At 44.4% G+C, this 23,585-nt stretch overlaps 1 protein-coding gene across 10 annotated transcripts in view; it reads left to right on the top strand.

Annotated features, from left to right (window-relative positions):
* Positions 1 to 23,585, top strand: part of LOC144817736 (uncharacterized) — a 624,365-nt gene that overhangs the window by 212,069 nt on the left and 388,711 nt on the right. For 3 of the 10 annotated variants that reach the window (XM_078674511.1, XM_078674512.1, XM_078674513.1), the window contains exon 5: positions 17,714 to 22,175. The exons of the other annotated variants lie outside the window; for them this stretch is intronic. In XM_078674511.1, coding sequence (XP_078530637.1) covers positions 17,714 to 18,303 — 590 coding nt within the window. In that variant the 3' untranslated portion in view covers positions 18,304 to 22,175. Of the gene's footprint in view, positions 1 to 17,713; positions 22,176 to 23,585 lie in introns of those variants that run through there. 10 annotated transcript variants of the gene reach the window in all.

Raw genomic sequence — 23,585 nt, 5'->3', positions numbered from 1 at the left:
AGCTTCACTAATGGAAAATGCATAGCACAGAGAGCAACGGTGCAAGCTATATGCACATGTACAAAGACACACAACACCAGTGCAATTTAAATGTAATATGAACAGCGATTTAAAAAAAAAAAAAAAAAAAAAACCACTGAAAACGTTCACAGCAACGCTAATAGGCTTCTTAGTTTCTTAGTTCCTCCTTAATACCGCCTGGTCTTAATTTGTAACCTCCCATGAGGACTGGCCCTTTTACTTCTGTTACACGGTGTGTCGTATTTAGTCTGTAAGCTCTTTTTATTTTGAGATTCTCCTACTGCAGGTACGACTTGCTTTCCTGCAACATTCATCGCGCTATGAGCGCTCTCACTTTACAAGCAGCCCAGTACAATGGTGGCTCCTTCTTTTAAATGCAGTAGGTCTCGTATTTACAAAAAAAAGGGGTTAGAGCTACTAGCATGGTAAATGACAATGCCTTTTGTTTGTGTTAATTATCAAATTAGATAAATAAAAGGCATTGTCATTTACAATGCCAGTATATTAAACTCTCGTAAATGTGAGACCTATTGCATTGCAAATGCTTGTTTTTTTTTTACTTTGACTTTGATTTCTGAGGTGCTCAGAGTTAGGCTACTTACTTCCTGTACTCCTAACTGAATTTGAGTGCCTTCTCAAAGGAGGGCTGCACCGCCTACAAGCAGCAGCCATCATGGCTCCTTAGAGAAAAGAGTAAGTAGCTGATCGAGATTTGGAGGCGATAGGAAGTACCACAAGTGCTATTATTTGTAAGAAAATGTCCTCAAGCCCCACGGTTGTGGCCCAGTAGCACCTTGTGGCAATACGCCCCTCCAAATATGACCTGAGAACTATGATCTGAGAAACATTTTTCAAGTTTGTATCTGGCGGGAGTAGCACAATTGCAAACTTTCAACTGTTTCTACCAAAACTAAGTAAGCTGAATCCATGCTGCATTCCGTTTCATTCTTAGTCACTTCTGATACACAATTGTTGAAGTTTTGGAATTTAAATGAAGGTTTAATTTGTACTTAAACAATTAAAACCTTCCAACTAACATATGTGTTGTGGCTAATTCAGCACCCTCTCATGACTGAAATCGATTTTCTATGCATTATGTTTAAAGTAGAATAAAGGAGCTACTTAAACAAGCACCCGGTGTATGGCATGCTTGGTACCATTCCTTTCGAGGTATGATAACAGGTTATTAGTCAACAAGTATTGACAAAGCCACTAGGCATGGCTTTAATGTACCAGCAAATGTAAAGACAGACATTCACAAATGCTGTTTGCATGCATTGTATGCAGAACTGTTCATCACAATAGTGTTTCTTACTTGCTTCGGAATCCTGAGGAAACATTGCAAAAATATTACTTTCTGTAGTAGAATGCATTTAGGCGTGGTGGCGGTATTGCTGAATTGTGGTAAAACAGCAAAACATCCAACATTCTATGAATGACTATTGGTGGTACCACTGTTCCGCTAAAGGCCAAGTAAAAATGGACCTCATCTTTCACACGGAAAGCCCCGACAAGTGGAATTCCATCCTGAGAGCACGACTCCACATCTCCAAAGCCATCAGTACTCTTCACAGCTGCAAACTAGCTTTATCCACACCTAACTGCAAGGCGCGCTGCGGGAACACCTTTGTGACAATTCATTCAAATGGCAGTCTTGATTCAAGCCAACAATACCAACCTGGAGTCATTCGATCTCCTCTTTGCCTCTCTGAGGACTACCCTCGCCCACACACAACCTCCCCTCCCTTCGGTCCCCCCCTTCCTCGACAACCAGTCTCCACACCAGAACATCCACGCCATACCCCCACCCGCCTCCACCAACTCTCACGCTCCGTCTCGAGCAACCTCCCACTCCCTCAAGAACAAGACACCCCCTCCTCCACTGGTCCAGCCCCTTTAAACCCCCCTTCACCCCCCCCCGGCCATAACCCACGTCAAGCATTGTCGGTCGACCACAATACCCAAGCTAAGTCTCCCGAGCACCCCCCCATCCTCATAAGAAACCAACCACCACATCACGACCCCACCCACCCTGCCCCCATCCCACAACCCCGACCAACAACTCAACAACCACCAAAAGTAAGCAAAATGCTGTCAGATCTTCGCCCCTCAGTGAAGACCCCACCAAAATGCCCCCCATTTCCCCCCAAGAAGAGACAGGGCGCCGACTCTCCCTGATGGAAAGCCAAGTGGCTACTATAATACAGGGCCTGAAGGACATCCTAAGCAACCTCGCCACATGCCATAAGCCGTCCTTAAACCCCCACCTGACCCCTATCCCCCCCAACCTCTCTCCCAAGGACCTCACCCGCCCTCCCGAACCGCTATAGAAGACACAATAGAACTATGGAAGCCATGATGTCTGGCGAAGCGACCAAGCTGGCCTCCTCGAACACCACCCCATCTTCACACATCCACAGGCCTCAATCCAAGTAATCACTGCACTCAGAAGTGATCACCCCATCCGGAGACCCCACCCTCCCTCATCAACATCTCTACTGCCCCCCCTCACGAAGGAACCAAAAGAGACATCCCAGACCAACTGCTTGCTCATTAACTGCATGTCCGCCACTAAACATGCCACAGAGCTTGCGGAATCCATCCTCAACCGTGGCATTGATATAGCCTTCATCACAGAGACTTGGCTGAACGACACCTCTCCTCCAATCATGGATATACTTGTACCCCCGGGCTTCTCTATCATCAACAAAAATAGGACAGATCGGAAAGGTGGGGGACTAGCAATCATCCACAACAACAACCTATCTGTGACTGAAATCGACACGTTCAATTACAACTCCTTTGAATGCCTAACCACCAACATTATCACAAGCAACAATAACTCACTTCACTGTCATCTCCTTTACCATCCTCTTGGCAACACCCCCTCGTTCACGGAACACTTCTCAGACCTGGTCGCCCACTGCTCTCTCCGAGACAGCAACAACCTAATTCTGAGGGGACTCAACATGCACTGGAATGATTTAAACCAGGGGTCTCCAAACCGGTCCTGGAGGGCCGGATCCATGCCATATTTTTAAAATAACTACATGTATCTCAATGGGGATATCCCAAAAATCTGGCATGGATCCGGCCCTCCAGGACCGGTTTGGAAACAGTGCACCAATCCAAAACCTGAATGAACTATTACAGAGCAACAACCTCACCCAGCACTGCTCAGAAGAAACCCACAACAAAGGAGCAATCCTGGATGCCATCATCGCCCAACATAACGCAATCACAATAGACCGCATCCTACCGGTCGACTGGTCAGACCACCACTTAGTCTTATTCTGCATCTCCCAACCGATCATGCGCCAACCTCCCATCCAAGACCCCCCGCATGCACAAGAAACCTAACACAGATCAATATGGCCGACCTGGAAGAAAAAATAACTACTCTCCTACCCATCCCCCAGGATGGTCTCTCCACAACAGACCTCACATCCCACTACAACTCAACCATGTCCTCTATCCTAGACCAACTTGCCCCCCTGAAACTGAAAAAATCCAGGAACATCACCTCCAGAACCTGGTTCAACAAGGACATTAACGACGAAAGGAGGCAGCTTAGAGCCACAGAACGTCTATGGAGAAAAGACCCCTCTGCTAACCTGTGCGAAAAACTCAAAACTGCAAGAAGAGTATACATAAAACATATCATTAATGAAAAAAACAGCTTCTTCTGCACTGCCCTTGACCATGCCAAAAACAGGCCAAAAGAACTCTTCAACATCATCAAGCAGCAAACCTCCAAACTCTCCTCAACCCCCGTCAAGGCCACCAAAGTCTATGTGACAACTTCGCAACCTTTTTCAACGAAAAAATCAACAAGATCGGGCAATCACTCTGCACCATCCTCAAACCCGCCTCTAAAAACTCAGCTCCAGCAATCGAAATCACCTCTAGCTCGCGTCCCATGAAAACCTGGAGTACCTTCGACCCCGTACCTGAAGATGAGATTCTCAATCTAATCTCCTCCTCCAAACCCTCCTCACACATCCTCGACCCTGTAACCTCTCAACTGACCAAAAAGCTGAAACTCTCCCTCGCACCACTATGGTGCGAAATCATAAACCGTTCCTTAAAAATTGGCATCATACCAGATTGTCTCAAAGTCGGCCAAGTCCCACCATTACTCAGAAAGCCTGGCCTAGACCCCAACGACCTCAATAACTTCAGACCGGTTTCCAATCGCCCCTTCCTATCCAAACTCCTCGAAAAATGCGTTCTCTATCAATTGAATCGGCACTTGGACAATATCAACCTGCTAGACCAATACCAATCAAGCTTCAGAAAAGGCTGGAGCACTGAAACTGCGATCCTCAACATTGTCGATGACATCCTCAAATCGCTTGACACTGACCAATGTTGCCTACTTATTCTCCTAGACCTCCTTTGACACGGTGGATCACAATCTTCTCATCAAGACTCTCAAAGACCGAGTAGGTGTTGACCAGGTGGTCCTTCAATGGTTCTCTTCTTTCGTTCACGGTCGCTCCCAAAGGATAAAAATCAAATCCTTTACGTCCGACCTTCTCCCCGTCAACAGATGTGTCCCCCAAGGCTCAGTACTCTCTTCTCAGCTGTTCAACATTTACATGGAACCCCTCACATCCATCCTGAAAAAAGCCAACATACCCTTCCACCTATAAGCTGACGTCACCCAGATCTACCTGGAAACCTCCTCCATTAATGACATTCTAAGACTCAACAACACTCTCAAAGAAGTTCAACAATGGCTCACCACAAACCACCTTAAAGTCAATCAAGAAAAAAACAAATTCCTCCTAATCTCCAACAAAGATGAAAACCCACAAATCGTAGAGTGGTTGAAAGCTATCAATGCTCTCAGTGGCAATCTCACCCTGGCTAACTCAGTAAAATCGCTAGGAATCACCCTTGACCAAAAACTAACCATGACCAATCACATTAATGTTATGTTATGTTATGTTAGGGTGAGTTTTATATAGCGCTCAGCTACTCCGAGGAGTGTCCCGGCGCTTCAAACCCAAAGCGGAACAGAGGCAGGCGGCAGATGACAGGCACTACTGAACAAACAACCAGGACTTAAGATCTTTCCTGAAGGCTAACAGGTTGACATTCCTTCTCAGAGACACTGGCAAGGCATTCCACAATTGTGGCGCCAGGCTTCTGAACGAACGGCCACCAATGCGTGCTAGCCTAATAACAGGAACAGTCGCCAAGGCCAGCGAAGCTGACCTAAGCGATCTGGATTGCTGGTAAAAAGCCAGCCGTTTCCTGATGTATTTGGCGCTGGTGTCATGAAGGGCTTTGAAAGCAAGCGTGAGGGCCTTGAAAGCGATTCGTTTTCGAATCGGAAGCCAGTGGAGGGCTTTCAAAAGATCTGATGCCCTGGCTCTCCGATGAAGGCCAAAAATGGCTCGCGCGGCCGAATTTTGGACTATTTGCAAGCTTGAAAGAAGATACTCAGGACGTCCGAGATAAAGCACGTTCGCATAATCCAAATGAGAGCCTTTGAGAGCCTGCACCGTAATTTTTCTGTGAGCCTGTGAGAGCAGAGGGAGAAATTTCCTGATCATTTTGAGAAGACCGAAGCATTTTCCAGCCAGGCCGAGAATCTGGGGCTTCAGGGTGAGGCCATTGTCGATCTTTACTCCAAGATTCTTGGCCGTGGATGAAGCAGCTGAAGGAGGGAACATGGCCGAAGGCCACCCAGAGTGCCACAGTGGGTCAGACGGGCAGCCAAAAAAGAGCACCTCTGATTTATCAGAGTTGCACTTGAGGCTGTTAAGCTGGAACCATTCAAACACAGCCCCAAGGCAACTTCGGATACTCTCACCATTGATGTCGGAATCCTTCTCGCAGGTGAAGAGGAGCTGGGTGTCCTCAGCATACAAAACTATCTAGGCACCATACGACTCCGCCAGTGCCGCCAAGGGGGCCATGTAGATGTTAAATAGGGTAGGGCTCAAAAGTGAGCCCTGAGGGACCCCTACCTCCAATGGCGGTACCACTGCTGAGAACGGAGGAGCCCAGACCATTTGACGGTGGCCTGCTAGAAAGGACTCAAACCAGCTGAACACTGAAGACCTCTGCCAAGAATGCCTTCCTCAATTTGAAGCTCCTCAACAAAATCAAACCTTTCATCCTGCCTTCGGACCTCAAACAAGCCACCCAAACACTGGTGTTATCTAGACTGGGCTATGGGAACACAGTTCTCTCCGGTACAGCTCTCTCCGGTACAGCTCTCTCCCGCCTAGCCGCACTCAAAACAACTCTCAACGCGGCTGCCAGAATGGTCACCGGAGTAAAAAAATACGACCACCTATCTCCCGCACTCCAAGATCTAAAATGGCTTCCAGTGGAATTGCGTGCCAGCTTTAGAACTGCCTGCCTGACTCACAAAGCCTTATACACAGGGAAACCAGAATACCTGGCCTCAAAGCTCAAAAAAGCCGGCCAGTCTAGAAACCTCACCCTCCTACTAATCCCTCTGAAAACACGCAAGCAAAAAACTGCGGCTTGTTCCTTCGCAGGAAACGCACCCAGAATATGGAACGCCATCCCGGATGACATCAGGACTACTCCCTCCTTCATAAAATTCAAAAGACTCTTAAAAGACTTATACCTCAACTGTACCTTCCCAAACTGAAATCCGAAGCGCACAAGCCAACAGCCTGCTGCCAACAGCCAATTGCTCCAACATCCCCATCCACGCCACTTAACCCCTTACTCTCCTCCACGCTTGGAGGGAGACGGAGCTCAGGACTTTACCCACGGATCGAAACTACCTCGGAACCACTCTACCTCAATGTGCTCCTCGGACTCATATCACACTGGAACTTTTGATCAATTACGCTTTCCTGTCCCTCTTTTGTGTGTTTTTCTCCCCTACTTGCTGTAAAGCGCTTCGATACCCCCGGGTTTGGCTAGCGCTATATAAACCCTCTTAAATAAAATAAATAAAAGATCTATTGTACATAAACTTGAAAGTTCTTCCACTGAGGCCCTGGAAACAGTTTCCTAGCTCTTTAGTTTGTGTTTCCTTGTTGCTCAATGCCAATACGTGCCTTACAACAGTGTCTATCACCTAGTAGCTCCTCCCTAGAGTTCCTGATACCAGGGATATTGATAAATGCAGGCAAGGAGGTGGCAATAGAAATAACAGGGACCCTGAGGGTTACTTTAGACATACTGGGGGAATCAGTCTTTTGAGCCCCAATTCTTCCCACTATTTTACCCTTGGGTCTTAGTGAGCATTAAGGAGGAGTAAGATGTTTGTTGGGTTCGGGAATGGGTAGATTTGAAGGGTAGTGAGATCATTTTAGGGTTCTGGGAGTGTAATTTCAAGGCACAGTTACGGGTTGTAGTGTTTAGGGATGCATAGCGTTCAGATAGTAAGGGATTTGTAAGGTTCAGGGAAAGGATTATCTCCCATTTCTAGCTGCTGATGCCTTACTGTAGAATATTCTCCACGCATCAGACTAGATCCAGAAGGTTTGGAGCAGTACCTCTGTGACCTGGTAGGTGCCGTCAATAGCGCAGGATGTGACGTGCATGGTGCGTATATATAGGCACCACCCCAGCAAGCTGACATCAGTTCTTTTCTTTCTGTGCCATCAGTGCAAATCGGTAGAGACCTACCTCGATCCACTTTTTTGATGACTATTTTGATGTTTTGCCAACCCTTTTTACTCCTATTCTGTGAGTGTTTCTCCCTAAACTTGTGGGATTAAAATCCTGCGGTTCCTGGTACAGACAGATGTCTGTGGCAGACCCTCACTTGGTTTACCACTGGCGCGTGGAGCCGGACCACTACTTAAAGGCCTGTCCTGACATTTGCACAATGAATCCCTAGGTGGTTTGAAAGCATTTCCTGAAGCTGAGGGTCACCCGGGACCAGTCAACGCTTCAGTGTTCCCTGTTGTGCGATATGTACAGTGCCCCTTTCATGAACCCGTTCCCTGTGCTAGTCATCGCGATCGCGCTCAGTCCATCTACAGCATTTACCTTACGGGAGCGAGTAGCAGCAGGTGCGATAATTGCAAACAGATGGCGCCGCTGCTCGCTCTCGCAAGGTAAACGCCGTACATGCACGAGTACTAATAGGAAACAGTGCAGAACATGTACGAGTTTCAACAAAAGCCTGGAGCGATTCAAAGAGGTCACTCCAAAGCAGCGCTGCGTAGGCGAGCCCTAAAAAGATAGGATGCTGCCAACACTGGCTGCGTCATAGCACTCATTAAAAAAAACTTTCAGCCATGCACCCTTCCTCCCATTTTGTCCAAAAATAGTGTTGCCTGCACCCTTTTTAGAGGTACCACGCTACGCTCACTCACATAGTTCTGTTATGGATCATTTTCGCAAACACAGCGCAGAAAAGTGTGCACTCAAACTCTGCATTGCCGGACAGCAAAAAAGATATTCGAGGGAACATTGGTTAAGGAGTAGTTAGGGGTTTTAGGTTTAGGCTGTCAGTAACGTTAACAGGGCAGTATATTTGTCTGAGTCAATGAAGGACAGCGTTAATGGTGAGTGTTAAGTGATTTTAAGGGTTTGAGGAACAATAGCTGTAAGTGGCAGCAAGGGGATTTTAGGGTTCAGGAAATGGTACTGTTGAGGGGTAGTAAGTAGGTTTTAAGGATGGTACTATTAAGGGAGAGTTAGAGATTCTAAGGATGAGGGAAGGTGAACATTGAGGTGTAGCAAGAGGTTTTTAGGTTAATGAAAGGGTAGCAGTAAAGAGCAGTAAGGCTTTTTAGGAATGGATAGTGTTAAGTGGTAATAAGGCTACCCATTCCTAAAACATTCCTTATGGTTCAGGGATGGGTTGCGTTAGCAGGTACGAAGGGCTTGTATGGTCCAGAGTAGGGAACTTTAAGTGGTTGCAATAGGGATTTTTGGGGTTCAGGAATGGGTAGCATTTAAGGAGGTAGTAAAGGGGTTCACTTAAAAGAAGTGGTAATTGGAAGCAAGCGTTTGATTGGGCGTAATGATGAGTAGTTGTAAGGGATAGTTAGGTTCTTAGGGTTCAGGTAAGAGTTGAATTAAGTGGTAGCAAGAGATGATTAGGGTTCAGGAAAGGATAGCATTAAGGGCTATTAAGGGTTTTTAGAGTTCTGGGATGGGTATCAGTAAGGAATATAAAGGTTTTTTAGGGTTCAAGAATGGCATTAATGGATAGTAAGGTGTCTGTATGATTCAGATAAGGGTAGCGTTAAGGGCTTTTTAGGGTTTAGGAGAGGGTATGGTTATGTGGTAGTTAGGGTTTTTTAGGAGGAAGGGTAGTGTAGTGTTATAGATAGTTACAAGTTTTTAACGTTCAAGGTTCTGTAGCGTTAATAGATATTAGAACTTTGGAATGTTGGGAGCTCCATTGAGGGCAATGCTCCCTGCTTCTACGGGCCGGAAGTGGCCCGCAGAGTAACATTCCAATGTGTTACAAAGGTCTCTCTGAGCTCTAGGGGATTTTAAATCCCATCGAGCTTCGAGAAGCCTTTGTTAAATTTTTTAGAACATTCTACCCTTAGTGGCAGAATGTTCTAATAGCCTTATAGCCCTTCGTAGTAGAGCTATACCGGCCCCTCTGTTCACTCTGATTGCCAACTGGGGGGTGAAGGCTATTTCCTATGCTGCCGACCCCCAGCTGGTTTTTCCCTGTAGAGAGCAGACAGTGGAGGGTTTTAATAATTTCAAGGGGTGCTTGCGCAATATAGCTACGTGGATGAATTCTAATAAACTAAAGCTTAACGCGGAAAAAACCGAGGTTATGTTTTTTGGGCAAGGTAGGATGCCAGAGTCAGAATTATGGTGGCCAGTGGAAATGGGCACTCCTCCATCCCCGGCTGCCTTTATTCGAAATTTGGGCGTGAAATGGGAAGCAAATCTGACCTTTTTAGCCCAAATACAAGTCTCTCCTATCTGCTTCAGTAATTTAAAAAATCTGTGAAAAATGTTGCACCTGCTTCCAGAAGATTGCCGCAAAACAGTTGTACATGCGACAGTTACATCTAGGCTTGATTATGCCAATGCACTGTATCTTGGCCTCCCAAAATATGCTATCCACCGCCTTCAAATGATTCAAAATGCGGCTGTGAGACTGCCGGATTCCTTTCCGACAACATGTCTCTCCGCATTTATACAAACTCCACTGGCTACCAGTGGAAAAAAGAATCATATTTAAGGCTATGACAATGGCCTATCGGGCTTTAAATGGAAACTGCCCGAAGTATCTGAAGGAAAGACTCTGTCCTTACCAACAAAACAGGGCTTTGCGCTCTAACTCCTTTAACTGGCTGCAAACTCCGCGCTTTAAGAAAGCACGACTGGGGGGCGGAGGAGCTTTCACAGTGAAAACAGCTGTACTGTGGAACAACCTCCCTGCTTCACTCCGAAGCGCCGAGTCCGAACTCTGTTTTAAAAAGGCCTTGAAGACATGGCTCTTCAAGACAGCAGTGGTACAGAACTAATAGTCGCATTCTTGCACTTGGTGCCTGTTTTCCCCCAGTTGTTTTAGCGCCGGGACACCCCTGTGTCTGGGGGTAGCTGTCGCGCTTAATAAATTTCAGTATTATTATTATTATTATTATTATTATTATTATTATTATTATTATAGTCCCGTCCCTTGTTAAAGTCCCTCGCCTTCGGCTCGTGCCTTTAACGCAGGAGCAGGCCTTTAATAGGCGGTATATCGTGCTACATCGGGCAATAAGGCTATAGTAAAGTTTTCTAGTTTAGGTAAGGTAGCATTACGGGGCAGAATAGGTTTTTAGGGTTCAGGGATGAGTAGCTGTAACGCTGTGGTTCCCAAACTGTGCGCCGTGGCACCCCGGTGCGCCGTAATGAGGTGCCAGGGGCGCCGCAGCACACAATGTAGGAAATTGCACCTATGTGCCGTGGCGCAGCTAGGAGGGGCGGTCCGCTCCAGGCAAAACTATTTCGGGGGCCAGTATTCAGTGAACAAGCCACACCGTGATGAAAAAGGCCATAGGTTTGCAAAAAAATCTAAAAGTCACATCACCGAGCTTTTCTGAAGCAAGAGGCCCCACGTGTGTGTGTGTGTGTGTGTGTGTGCGCCTGCACCCCTGGGAGCGTGAGAAACTGAGCTGGCTCGGGGAAGGGACTTCAGTGCATCCTACCTTACGCAAAACAGCCTTTAATTAGGCAGTCACTGTACATTGCTCTTCATTTATCAGTTGATACTTAAGGTCTGGGCTTCCAGGTTTCCTGCTCCTCTTGCACCTCTTAAAAACGGTATCTCTCCGACATAAAAAATAAACGCGCATATCTATTAATTTCCTTCAGTTTAGATGTAGTGCAAGTCTGCCTCTTACATTTATAAACTACTGGCAATCCCATCTGCGTTTAAGATCCCCCTCCAAGAATTCTGCTTGTAGAGTCAACACTGCTGACAATCGACCCGCCTAAGTTCACCTCACCCAAAACCAAAATTCCTGGCAGCACCAGCAACAAACTTTTGATACTCCCCCACATTACCACCCTTGAATGCATTCCCTAAACTGTTTACCTTACAAACCCAATGGGCCAAATTCACAAAGATTGTGTTGTGATTTGGTCTTGAGGCACACCAGAATTCTAGGAGTAAGCCAGCATTACGACAGTAGTATTCGTCGCTTACTCCTGAAATTTAGGAGTACGTCATTCAACAGTACTACAATAGTAAGTCATACCCACTCATACACCAGTCTTTGTGCCTCACATCCTCTGTGTTGCCTTGTGCACTGTTTTTTCTTTGAAAAGCTGCCACTCTCCAAAATATTCAAATACATAGAGTGCTCGGCCCCAATTTATAAAGATTTTTTTCTGCAAGTAGAAATTCCTCTCAACCTTTTGAATTTCCAGCGGGGTAAAAATTCTTTGTTTTGAGGATAACCGTAATAAAATCAAGGGAGATAAAAATAAAATCTGGAGACGAGGAAATATTTTAGGGCGGTTTATCCTATTGAAGTCTATGGCATGTATTTCTCACATTTAGACAGTGGGGATGCGTTCAAGAAGGGTGACACCGTTGAAAATGGTTAGTTTAGAGATGTAGGCATGACTTACTCTTGCCAGGGTGACCGCCTCCTCAAAGTCATTATGGGCGTGTTTTCGAGTCCTGGACTTTTGTATGCTACCCCAATGCGTTGAGTATTGTCATGTTTTGCTTTCATTGAATAATTGAATAATTAGACTAACCTACCTGAAATCAATGATTTGTCTGTGAAAAATGTAGGAGTGGAGATTGTCTATAGTGACATAGATTGAAATGGTCACCCTACCTCAGTGGTTCCCAAACAGTGCGCCGCGGCACCCCGGTGCGCTGTAATGAGGTGCTGAGGGCGCAGCGTGTATGATGCGGGAAATTGCATTTACAGGCTGATGGACCTATGTGCAGTGGCGACGCTGGGGCGGGGGGGGGCGCGGTCTGCCCCAGGCGGCACTATTTTGGGGTGGGGAGCCACCGCCAACTGCCGATTAGGTGAAGGGAGCCACAGGTGAAAAAAGTTTGGGAACCACTGCTGTAACGGATAGTCAGGGGTTGTAGAGTCCGGGAAGAATAGCATTAAGGGGTCAGTAAGACTTATTTTCTTTTACAATTCAGGAAAGTGTGATTTTTTAAATAGTTTAATAAATAAGTGATTTAATAAAGGACATTACATTTGACTTAAAATAAATATAATAAATATATCGGCAATGTAATTTGTTAAAACGAATTCATAAATTAAAATTGATAATTAAATTACTTTTTGGGAGCCAAGGAGCTTATTCTCTTCAACCCTTTGAACCTAAAGCTAGGAATTGGAAAGAAAACCACTGTCCCTTAAGGAGTGCCATGTTAAAGTATTAATGGAAAGGGACGGGGAAAGTTGGCTGCTGCTTTTGAAGAATGGACACCCTAATTATGTTTTTTTCTAGAATAACAATACTGTAGAATGTGTTTAGCTTAACCCTATGCGTGCGTCGGACGGCCCCCGGCGTCCAACGTCCCGGTGGGCGTGTGCAGAGGACGGCCAGGGGCCGTCCTAACCACGCCCAGTCATAAATCACCCGCACTGCGGCGGATTTCCCTCCGCGGTCAACGGGTTAAAGGTCGAGAATGTTTGTTGCACAATAGCTAGAATTGATAGAGTTCTGGCAATTTGATAAATTATTACAGGTCTTGGAGGATAGTCACTTTTTATGTGAAAGCATATGACGTCTGCCCAAAGCATGTGCTTCTGTCCACCAACATGGGAGCCAAAACCCCTCCGTGTTTAGTGCTCATAGAAGCTGTTTTTTAAGTTGATCACGTATGGTCTGGTGAAACCTCGACCATCAGTCCAAACAATACAGTTGTGCAAGTGAAATATATTGGCCTAAGTTGAACACGCTTCGCATCGATAAAGTGGACACCACCGAATTGAAGTAAGAAATACATTGTACAACTTGCCAGACCTCTTCTGGTCAGCAATGGCACCTAACCAACTTCACTCCAGTGCACAGTGTGGATCTCAGCTATGTTCAGTACTTGTGTTGCAAAATGTGTTTGAGATGTGCAACTATTTCCACAGGACCTTCTCTGTTTTGCGCAGCCTTAAACCTCCTCCTCCAGCATAGGAAGTCTGGCAATGTACCTGTGTAAATACCCCTTACTGTGGTTATTGTCGAGTTGAAATGTGTAAGTAGCATTGGCCCCTTTAGCTCTCATTCTAGACAAGTACTATGGCTTTAGAATCTGCATCCTTTTTAATCTCCTGATACCACGTTCTGCACTTTTTGCCGAAAGGAAGTCTTGTGCTTAAACCAGGACTGTGCTGCTAATGCCTTCCTCCTCCAATTGTGAGACTATGTTTAGATCCAAAGTAACTAAACGGTAATGTAATCTGCATAGAAGAACAAGAGATGGAAAACACTGCAAGGCGGTTGCTGCCCGAGAAATGGCGAACAAGAGCTAACACTCTTCAGACAATTTGGAAAGCAAACGTAAGCACCACGTGGATCTGCAGATTTGCTCAAACAAATCAAGATAGTGAAGGCCAAATGTACACTGCCAGGGCTTTTATCTTGTTAACAGGCTAACTTGTGGTGTCAGCTAGACTGAATCGATTGACAACATACTGTGACCATCTGCAGTGCTTTACTGAAGATTTAGAATGTGACTGTTGAAAGGCGGGAAACTATGGACTCAGTATGTGGGAACTTGGTGACCAAATGTTTACTTCTTCTGTACTGTATGTAGTTGATTGGCTACTCAATAACATTTTGAACTACTTTTCACTGAACACCCTTTTGGGGTTTCAAGGACCGTCCTGTTGCAAGTGTCACACTTATGCTCCTATATACTTATTTCATCTTAATGTCAGTTGGCAGTGTGAATGTCCTAGGCTGGTAGTTTTTATCAAAGGGGTCTCTGTTTTTCCTAGTGTTCATGGTTATTTGGTCTAGTTGTTGCTTATAATTAAGTTGGTCCTTTGAAAAAGAATACAGTCGGTCACCTTTCTAATGTAATCTTCACAGAGAAGAAGCCCACTGATAGATGGCATTGATCAATTCTGCTTGAAGTCTTCTAAGAGCCTAGTATTGGATTCTTTCTACAAACCTGGGTGGTTTCAGACAAGGGCCGTCTCTTGGGTAGGAGTTTTTGTGTAGATGCTCCAGATGTTATATGCCATCATGATTTACTCGCATGCTTGTGGTACTTGTTATAAGAACTTCAAGATAGAAGTAACACACAATGTGCTCTACTATAAATACGTTCATAGATTGATTATAACCTTTAAACTTGTCCTTTGCTGTTTAATGACTGTAGTTTCCTGATGGATAGCTCCAGAACCTTTGCTCTGCAGCAATTGTTTCTTGAAAGATGTCAAAGAAAAGTTAAACGCAGCAGGCAAGTCTGCTCTTGGTCATGTGGTTCTGCTCTTGGTCATGTGGTGATACATTATCCATGAGAGTCTGCAAAAAAACACCAGAGGGGTAAGATGCATTCATGTGATGAGCATAAGAAAGGAGCAGTGAGGAAATAGATGAAAGTGTGACGTCTTTCCTATTTGCAACAGCTGGTGTAAAACGGGAAGCTAGAGAGAGTATATAGTTGTACAGACTAGCAAAAGCAGCCATGTAACAGTTATGTTCTGGGTATTTGTAAAAGACGCTATCTCTTGGGAGGGTTTCCTCGCAATGAGAAGTGGAGTCTAGCCTCGACTGAGGTTGTCAGGTAGGTGTAGGCTCTGATTTGTTGAGGTAGGTTGTTTCAGACTTTAGGAGTTATGTTGTAGAAGGCCCGACTGCAAGTTCTGTGTATATGTGGAAGTAGAAATGTGGCCGAGTAGAGGTGCCTGGACGGTTTGTAAAAAGAGATTAACTATTGATGTAAGGTAGGCTAGTGTTTTGTAGTGATTTGAAGCTGTGTGAGAGTAGTTTGAACTCCGCTTGTTTTTGCACTGTTAGGCAGTGGAGCTCTGGGGTGCTCTGATGTGTGTGGCGTTAGAGATTTTTGCTGCTGAGGTCTGAAGGGTTTGCTGTCGCCTGCTGAAATGTTTGATGATCCCTGCTTATTGGATGTTCCCATAGTCTGACTTCCTTGTTACAAGGGTGTATGTGTGATCGTTTTGCAGGTGCTGGTTGGGAGCTAATTGAAGATTTTCCTCAGTATCTTTTTGTTGTAGAAGCAAAATGTTTTGATGGCATTGACTTGGGCAGTCATGTTGAATTTGCTGTCTATGTCAGTCCCAGGTTCTTAGTGAGTGGTTGTAGTCTGTTTTGGTTCCAGGTCAGTTGGACACCTGGTGGAGTCCCACAGCAATGGGTTCTTGTCAAAAATCACTACTTCTGTCTTGTCCGAGTTAATTTTGAGGCAGTTGGTTCATCCATTTGGCAACTTTGGCCATGCAGGTGGTAAATTTTCTCCGGGTGCTGGAAGTCATGTCCAAGAGGGAGAGTGTGAGCTGAGTCGTCAACATAGGAAAGGAGTTCTAGGTTGTGGGTGTTGCTTGCAGGTGGGATCTTGAATGCATTAAAGAAGGTAGGGCTAAGGAAGGATTCTTGTGGTACTCCACTGATGGGGGTTTGGGCATCCAAAGAGTAGGTAGAAAGGCTGACTGTATCCTTTCAGTCAGGAACAAGCAAATCCAGCAGCTTACAGGTCCTTTGATTTCAATCTCATGGGGTGGGATACTGTGTCAAATGCTGTGGAGAGGTCTAAGAAGATGAGGGAAGTCGTGTCTTCGCTGTCCAGAATTATTCGGATGTCGTACGTAGTGGCGATGAGGGCTGATGTTGAGCTGTGCTGTGGTTGAGTTTGAAGCAGAGGAGCCAACTCTGTGACTTCTGAGTTTGTGGTCGTTGAGATGGTTGACATTTGTTGAGTGTTTCTAGGACTTTGACCAGATACGGTAGCAGGGAGAAGAATCTGTATTAGTGAGCATTTTGAGTAGGGGAAGAACCGTGGCATGTTATGTGTATGGCAAGGTGGCTGATGCAGTGAATGTCATTCAGGATCTGAGTGAGGACTATGCTGATGGGTTGAAGTCCTCTGGTGAAGGTGTAGTGGGAGCAAAGGTATGATGGGGCCTTGGAGTGGATGAGCTGCAGGGTGGCAGCGGTTTCCTACCTGGTGTTGGCAGGCCACTTGGTAATAGTTGTTTCCTAGGATGACATGGGAAGTGGTGCTGCGAGCTCTGTTTGGTTAGTTTGAGGGTTTAAATTGCTGTATATGAAGGTTATCTTGCTGCAGAAGTACTGTGAGAGCTTGTTGCAGAGCTCTTGAGATGGGCTGATTCTTTTAGAGGCGGTCGCTGGTGAAATTAAATATTTCACATTGGCAAAACTTTCTTTGCTGCTGTTTGAGCTGGCTTTAATTCGGTCTGCGAGCGTGGTGCGTTTAGTTGTTTTGGATCTGCTGGTGTTAGCTTCTGAGGCGAGATTTTAGATGTTCAAATCCTCAATGTTTTAGCTAATTCTTCATCTACAGTCCAGTTGTCTGGGGTGGTGTTTCATCATCTGGAGTTCCTCCGAGTATTAGCTGGCTTGTGATTTGGATCTTGTTGCTTTGTCATGCCTGAGGGGAGCTAGGGTGTTTGCGCAGTGGGTTATCAGTAGATGATTAGTTATTGATGGAATCGAATGGGCTACTGCGGTGTTCTGGCTGGCGTCCTTGTGTCTATCATGTATGGTTCTAAGTTTTTAAAAGCTTTGGCTTCAACATATTTTGTGAGCAGGTTCAGGTCCTGCTGTTATGTTACAGTTCTCCCATTGGTTAGTAAAAGTCGACTGGGTGTTAGAGCTACCAATGAAGCACTTTTATCATTTTAGTTATTGCATATTGTATCAAATCTCAGCTTATTCAGAAGCTTCTCTTCCGGTGGAGCATTGTACAAACATGTAATATGGTTGATGTAAACTGGGAGTTCTAATAAGAATAGCAAAGTGACAAACATAAAATACTTAGTTTAGATTGTGCACATACAGCCAACTTGGTACAAGAGATGTAACAAGACTAAGAAGCAGTACCTAAAATATTATATTAAGACACATTTAAATTAATAGCAATTGAGAAGGTCTCTGGTGCAGTGTTAGGTTAGTTTTGTTGTGAGAATTTGAAACTGTTCTATCAGTCACTATGCTCCAGTTGCTCTAAAGTCTAGCTCAGCATATGTACTTAAATATGATACTATTTTATTTTACTGCACATTAAACACTTTATTTTGTGTCACTGAATCCACAGAGGTGGCCGCTGTGATGCCTGTCAGAAGAACACAGAATGTCTGGGTTATAGGTGACTCTTGGATCTTCTGGTTGTGGAAGCATGCTCTGAAAAGCCATGTGGAAAAGAATTTGAACCTGCCAGACAAGAACATCTTTTGGTTTCCAGACAAGGAGGCGAGGTTTTGGAAGACTGTTGTTCCTCTCTTGAGAAGTACAGTGGGCGTTCCATTGCCGGACATTCTCGTTTTGCATTGTGGTGCGGATGATCTTGGTTATCAAAGTGTGTTCTCTTTGACTTCAGCTATGAAATCTGACATTTTGAAGATAATGTCGATGTTTCCGAAATTGAAGATTGTTTTTTCTTGTATTGCGCAGCGCCAGAACTGGTTGCGCCAATTCAACTTGTATGCAAGCCCTGAAAAAGCAAGACGCGCCGTTAACAGAAATATTACTGAATTTCTCCGTGAAAATCGGATGTTCAGCATCCATCACGATAACATCATATTCTATATTGATCAGATGTTCCTCCCTGATGGTGTGCATTTAAGTTCTGTTGGAAATAGCATTTTTATGGACAATATTTGTGAAACTTTACAAAATCTCAATTAAGCAACAAAAGCTGTAATAAGAAAATGAAAGGTCCTTTTCAGGGCTTCTTATATAGTTAAAAACTGTAATGTTTCCATTTTCAATAGCTCATTTCCAGTAGGCCATATTTGTAATAAAAAATCTTTTCACTTGCATTCTTGGGAACCTCCTTTACTATTTTAGATGTACTTTTGTTATAAAGTTTGAAATGTACTATATCATTTTACATTTGTTTTCTTTTGTTAACTATTTGGGTGAAAAAAGTGAATTACAGAATTCCAACGGCGGCAACCTGAATCTAAGTGGCGTTCAAGCAACCCCTTCATTTGAGGGAGTGTTTTAATATAAAATGATAATCGGGCACGTATATATTTTCTTTTATTGTCGTCGAGTGAAAGGATTTATTATAATGGCTACAACTAATTGCTAATCACTTTATTTTATAAAATGAAGGAAATCTAGATTTTACTTGTTAAAATGTAGATTCATATCGCTGTACGTGTACAATAACTTTCTGAGCTCTTAAATGTTGGCCTCTCCGACAGTTTATTTTGCATTAAGTGAGTAAACCACATCTTGGTGTTAATTGATGCCATCTGAAGGAATAATAGTGACATTATTATTATTATTATTATATCTGATTTTGTAGAGCGCACAGCTACCCGTGGGTTTCCCGGCGCTTGGGGAACAGAAGTGCTAGAAGGCAGACGGAAATGTAGGGAACAGATTATCGGGAAAACAGCCATGTTTTCACTCCTTTGCGGAACTTGAGATAACATGTTTCAGACCGCAAAGGGATGGGAAGCGAGTTCCAAAGCGTGGGTGCCAGGTAAGAAAAAGAGCGCCCTCCAACTCTGGCATGCTTGAAACGGGGGACAGAGAATCTGCAGTGGGTGGACGATCTAAGGGTGCGCGAGGGACAATATTGTTGAACTAAAGTGGATAAATAGTGAGGGGATTTTCCAGCTTTGATACGGTGCATAAAGCATAATGCTTCGAATTTGGACCTGGATTCTATGCGCAGCCAATGCAGGCTACGCAGGGAGGAAAAAGCAGAGGAAGTTCTAGGCAAATTACAGAGGAGACGGGCAGCGATGTTCTGAACCACTTGGAGCTTCCGGGTGACCTCTTTGCAGGCACCCAGAAGAAGTACATTACCGTAGTCCAGGCGAGATGTAACTAAGGCCTGGACCACTGACTTCTGGGTGTCTGGGGGAAGCATCCATGTGATTTTCCTCAACCACCTGATGATGGCATTAACAGAAGCCCACAAATAAATAGAACGTTTTATTGGAATAACTGCCTCGTGCTATAAGTTAGTTATTTAGCTTAAATATAGCTTCAGAATGTACTTGGTTATTGTGTATACTTTACTTGGTTGCCTTGCAGCTGGAGAAATATAGCGTCCACAACGCGAAAGCCCGGGTGTAGTTAATTGTCTCCTTGCCCACCCATACCGCCCATCAGATCCCCAGTCTTGCTCTACAGCGTGGAAGCGTTATGCATGTGCAGAGAGCTTTAATTTCTAATAACCGTTTTTGAGTGTCTGGATTTGGGTAAGGGATGAAATTTTGGTCCTTGCATTCTCTTTCTGAAGCCTAAGATCAGGGGCTTCAAAGAATGTGTTTGATTAATTATGTTACTCAGACTGACACGCCGAAGTAACTAGCTCACGTTTATATGACAAGCCCCTTTCTAGGCCCCAACAAGAACTGCCTGTTAAAGTACCTTCATGAGCGCGCTCTGACCGTCATTAGAAAGAACAAGGCAAACAAATTAATCACGGTTTCTTTACTCAGCAGCCTAGTCTTTGTGGGATTTCAACCACCACATATTTACTTGTGGTACAGGGCAGTCAGTCATGGAGTGAACCTCTGGCACTTCTGTCTCAGGATGCCTGCTTCTATTATTGCGCAGTTTGTTGTCCCGACAACCTTCTTTCTGCCAGTACAGTCATTGTGGTGGCAAGCCAATATTATTTGGGTTCGCAAAACCAACTAATACTGTGGAAAGACACCATATCTCTTGAGGTAACTAACGGGGAATGAGCTAAACCGAGGATATCTGCGTCCTCTGACCAACTGCATCATTCAAGTATGGAAATACACTAAATATGTGTAGGCCATGCCACTCAAAGCAAGAACGCTTACGGAGTCTCTTGTTGAAGAAACAGGGGTCTTGCATTGCACGTGTAAACACCTCTGAGTGGCATTGCCAGAAACCAATCCTTGCTAATAGACTCATCAGGATTTGTAAATCCCTTTGTAGTATTAGAATTGGATCATACTCCACTTAAACGTTATCATACACCTGAAAGTTTAAGCCAGTTTGGCATTTTCAAAGATTGGAGTCCATCAGTTTCTAAGAAGCTGAGAGTGAGACAAGGTTGTTGGCATTGTTAAATCGCTGTAGAAGTTATGATGCAAGGTCTTCTGGAAGCAGTTTGTTGTCAAGTTACAATTGATTGCGCTGCGTAAATGAACTTAGGTGCTCATTTGGTTGTAGACTCACTTATTGTACTTGCTTTCCCACATATTCTTTGGATGTGTCTTTTACAGCTTCTTTTCCAACAGCTTTCAGTTTGGTATTTGTAGAGGATTTTGGGTCTTGGTCTCCTGCATCCAAATAGTTGTGTGTGTGAGGCTGTGCATTCAAACCTCCAAATTTACTTCTCTATTAGAAGGTGGAGTCTGTTCCTCTGATCATGCCAATTGCAGTTTCAGGGTATATTGTTAGCTCTGCGCTGGTGGGTGTCACCTCTGAATTGCTAGGTTGGGAGTTAATTTTGTGGCCTAGGTTCTCAGGTTGCCACCGCATCCGAAACTTTAGCGTATTAATAGTCGTGAGGGTAAGGAGGATGGTCGGGGCTGCTCAAGGTTAATGCCGGATTCTTTATCAGGAAAAAAAGGCTGGGACGTGCTTGTCACCTCTTTGTGAACTGCAGTTTGATTTCTGGATATGGACCGCCTTGCTGGCTCCTATCTCACGGCCAAAAATCTGTGATAGGCAGACTCACCCACTTCTCTTCTGACTTGGGAAGTTTCTGTGCAAGTGCCTCCTTTTCTTGTCATTCCGTCGAGGCATCTGCTGGTCCTGCATTACCGTAACACCTCTGCTGAGCTTGGTAATTTGGCTCCTGTAATTTTTGTTTGTGTATGGTTACCTTGTCCCGTCTCCGATATTGTGATAACACAGGCTTCTACGTGGGAGTAATATCGGAGCAAATGGTGGAGTTAAGTCACTGTGCTCTAGAAAAGCAGATCTTCTTGATCACGAAGTAATGTCCAACTTGTTGAATCTCACATAGCTGAGACCGATATCCATATGACCTCCTGAATGTCCGTTGGATTTCTCCATACAACTTGCCTGCCATGATCTATGTGCTCTAGTACTCTGGTATAGATAGTGTGGCTTGTGCAGTGGGATCTCTGGGTTGCAGGGAGGGCATGTGGGAGGGGTAGGTGCATGCATGCTTGGGTTTAATGCCTTGGTGGTCCATTTCTTAGACAGACCTTTCTTCTGTGCAAGGTTTCCCAAGTTCCCAGTCAAACTTCCTGTGGATTTTCATAATCTTCAAGGAAGTGCTTAGAAAAAAAGTCTGAAAAGTTAACTATAAATACAGAATTTTGACTAGTGGGATAGTTGCACTATTTTTTTATCCCAAGTGTCATTACTGTAGTGCTGTGACAAACAAAGCAACCTGTGGATAATGTGGTCATGTTTTAATATTCAAGCATATAATTCAAAGTTATGTTTAAAAAAAAGTATAGTTATGTTGTGATTCAATGTTGAGCAACGTTTTTCTTTTAAAGAACATTTTTTGAAAGGACTATTTCAAAAATGAAATGAGAAATAATGTTAAACTGTTTATTATTAAAGAAAAAGTAACATGCTTTTTGTGTGGCTTTTTTTTCACTGTGTATTTTGCGGTCAGGGAGACTTGGGGGTCCTGTGTGAACATCAAATAAGGAAGAATGACCTGATCTATAGGATGGCCTGTGATAGATTGTTGGCTGAGTGGACATTGATGTGAAAGGTGTTTCACTGGTGTTATCCATGTATTCAGAGAAAGGGCTCTTTAGCAATGCGTGGCATTCTGAATTCAGGATACTACCAGAGTGCTGCGTAAGATATTCACCTGTCAGTGAGCATATTAACACGTGGTCGCCAGTTTTCTTTTAGTATCTGGTGGGTATTGAGCGAAGCAAGTAGATTTTCAGAAGTACGTGCTCCATGACTATTGTCTTCTGGTGCTTCCTGAACATGGTGATTGCACCTAGGCCCTGAAATCAGCATGCAGCATATGCTTTTTTATGACATATTCGGTACAAAAGGGGGTGGTGATGGACGGAGCATATGAATCAATCAAACACTCACACCCAGTCAAAAGATCTGGGTTTACTCCATCACCGTTCTTTAGCCCACTCTGCCACCCCAGTTCAGACATGGCTATATGCAAATCAGTCTGACCCTGTGCCTCATGGGAACAGTCCAGCCCGAACTGCCAAGCCATGTCTTCCCTGGACCGGAAACAAGCTTCCGAGGACCGGTTTCTGGCATTCCAGCCGTCTTCAGCCCGGCTTGCTTGAATCCAGTGGCAAAGTGAGCAAGGGACTCACATCTGAGCATACCCTGCCACACTTATGGCGGCCAAATGCGGTACAAAAGGGGGTTTAGGACATATTGGCACTTGCCTACACTACTGATTTGTTCAGGGCAATTATATAGATATTCCCGAAGTGACTCACTCGCTGGCTGTGAGTAAATTAGGTTGCATATTTTAACCATCTGGCTGGCATAGTTATAAGTGAGTGCCCCTTCTCCCTTTTGCATAAACGAGCATTTGCAAGCCTAGTCATTTGACTATGCAAATGCTTATTTCGTTTTGTCATGATTTTTGCTTGACTTTATTGTTCCGGAAGATTTCAGGCCGTCATCAAAAGAAAAACACTAGCTGCAAGTGGGTCTCAAAAAGCACACAGTGGCTCCTGGCATTGAAGAGAACTATTTTGTGGGTTGATCTGCTCCTTGTGTAAGGGAAGAATGCTGACACCCACAGTAAAGGCAACCAGTAGCTGCAGCGTGCTGATCCATGCCATGTGCTGTAATGAGAGGAGGAGAAATTTGAATGACCTAACTGACAAATGGATCAAGAGAGCTTTATAAAAATCCCCTATAAACAAGTATAATATGTGTAGGGCTCCCGGTTTTATGGTATTCATTTTTTTTTAACATTTCCGCCTGTATTTATCCCTAATTATTGTTTGGCTATTTTATTAGTATTTATCCATATTTATGTTTTG

This window comes from Lissotriton helveticus, chromosome 2_1 (genome assembly GCF_964261635.1).
Source record: "Lissotriton helveticus chromosome 2_1, aLisHel1.1, whole genome shotgun sequence".
NCBI lineage: Eukaryota > Metazoa > Chordata > Amphibia > Caudata > Salamandridae > Lissotriton > Lissotriton helveticus.
Note: the sequence above shows the minus strand (reverse complement) of the source record. Positions and strands in the feature narration are given on the sequence as shown.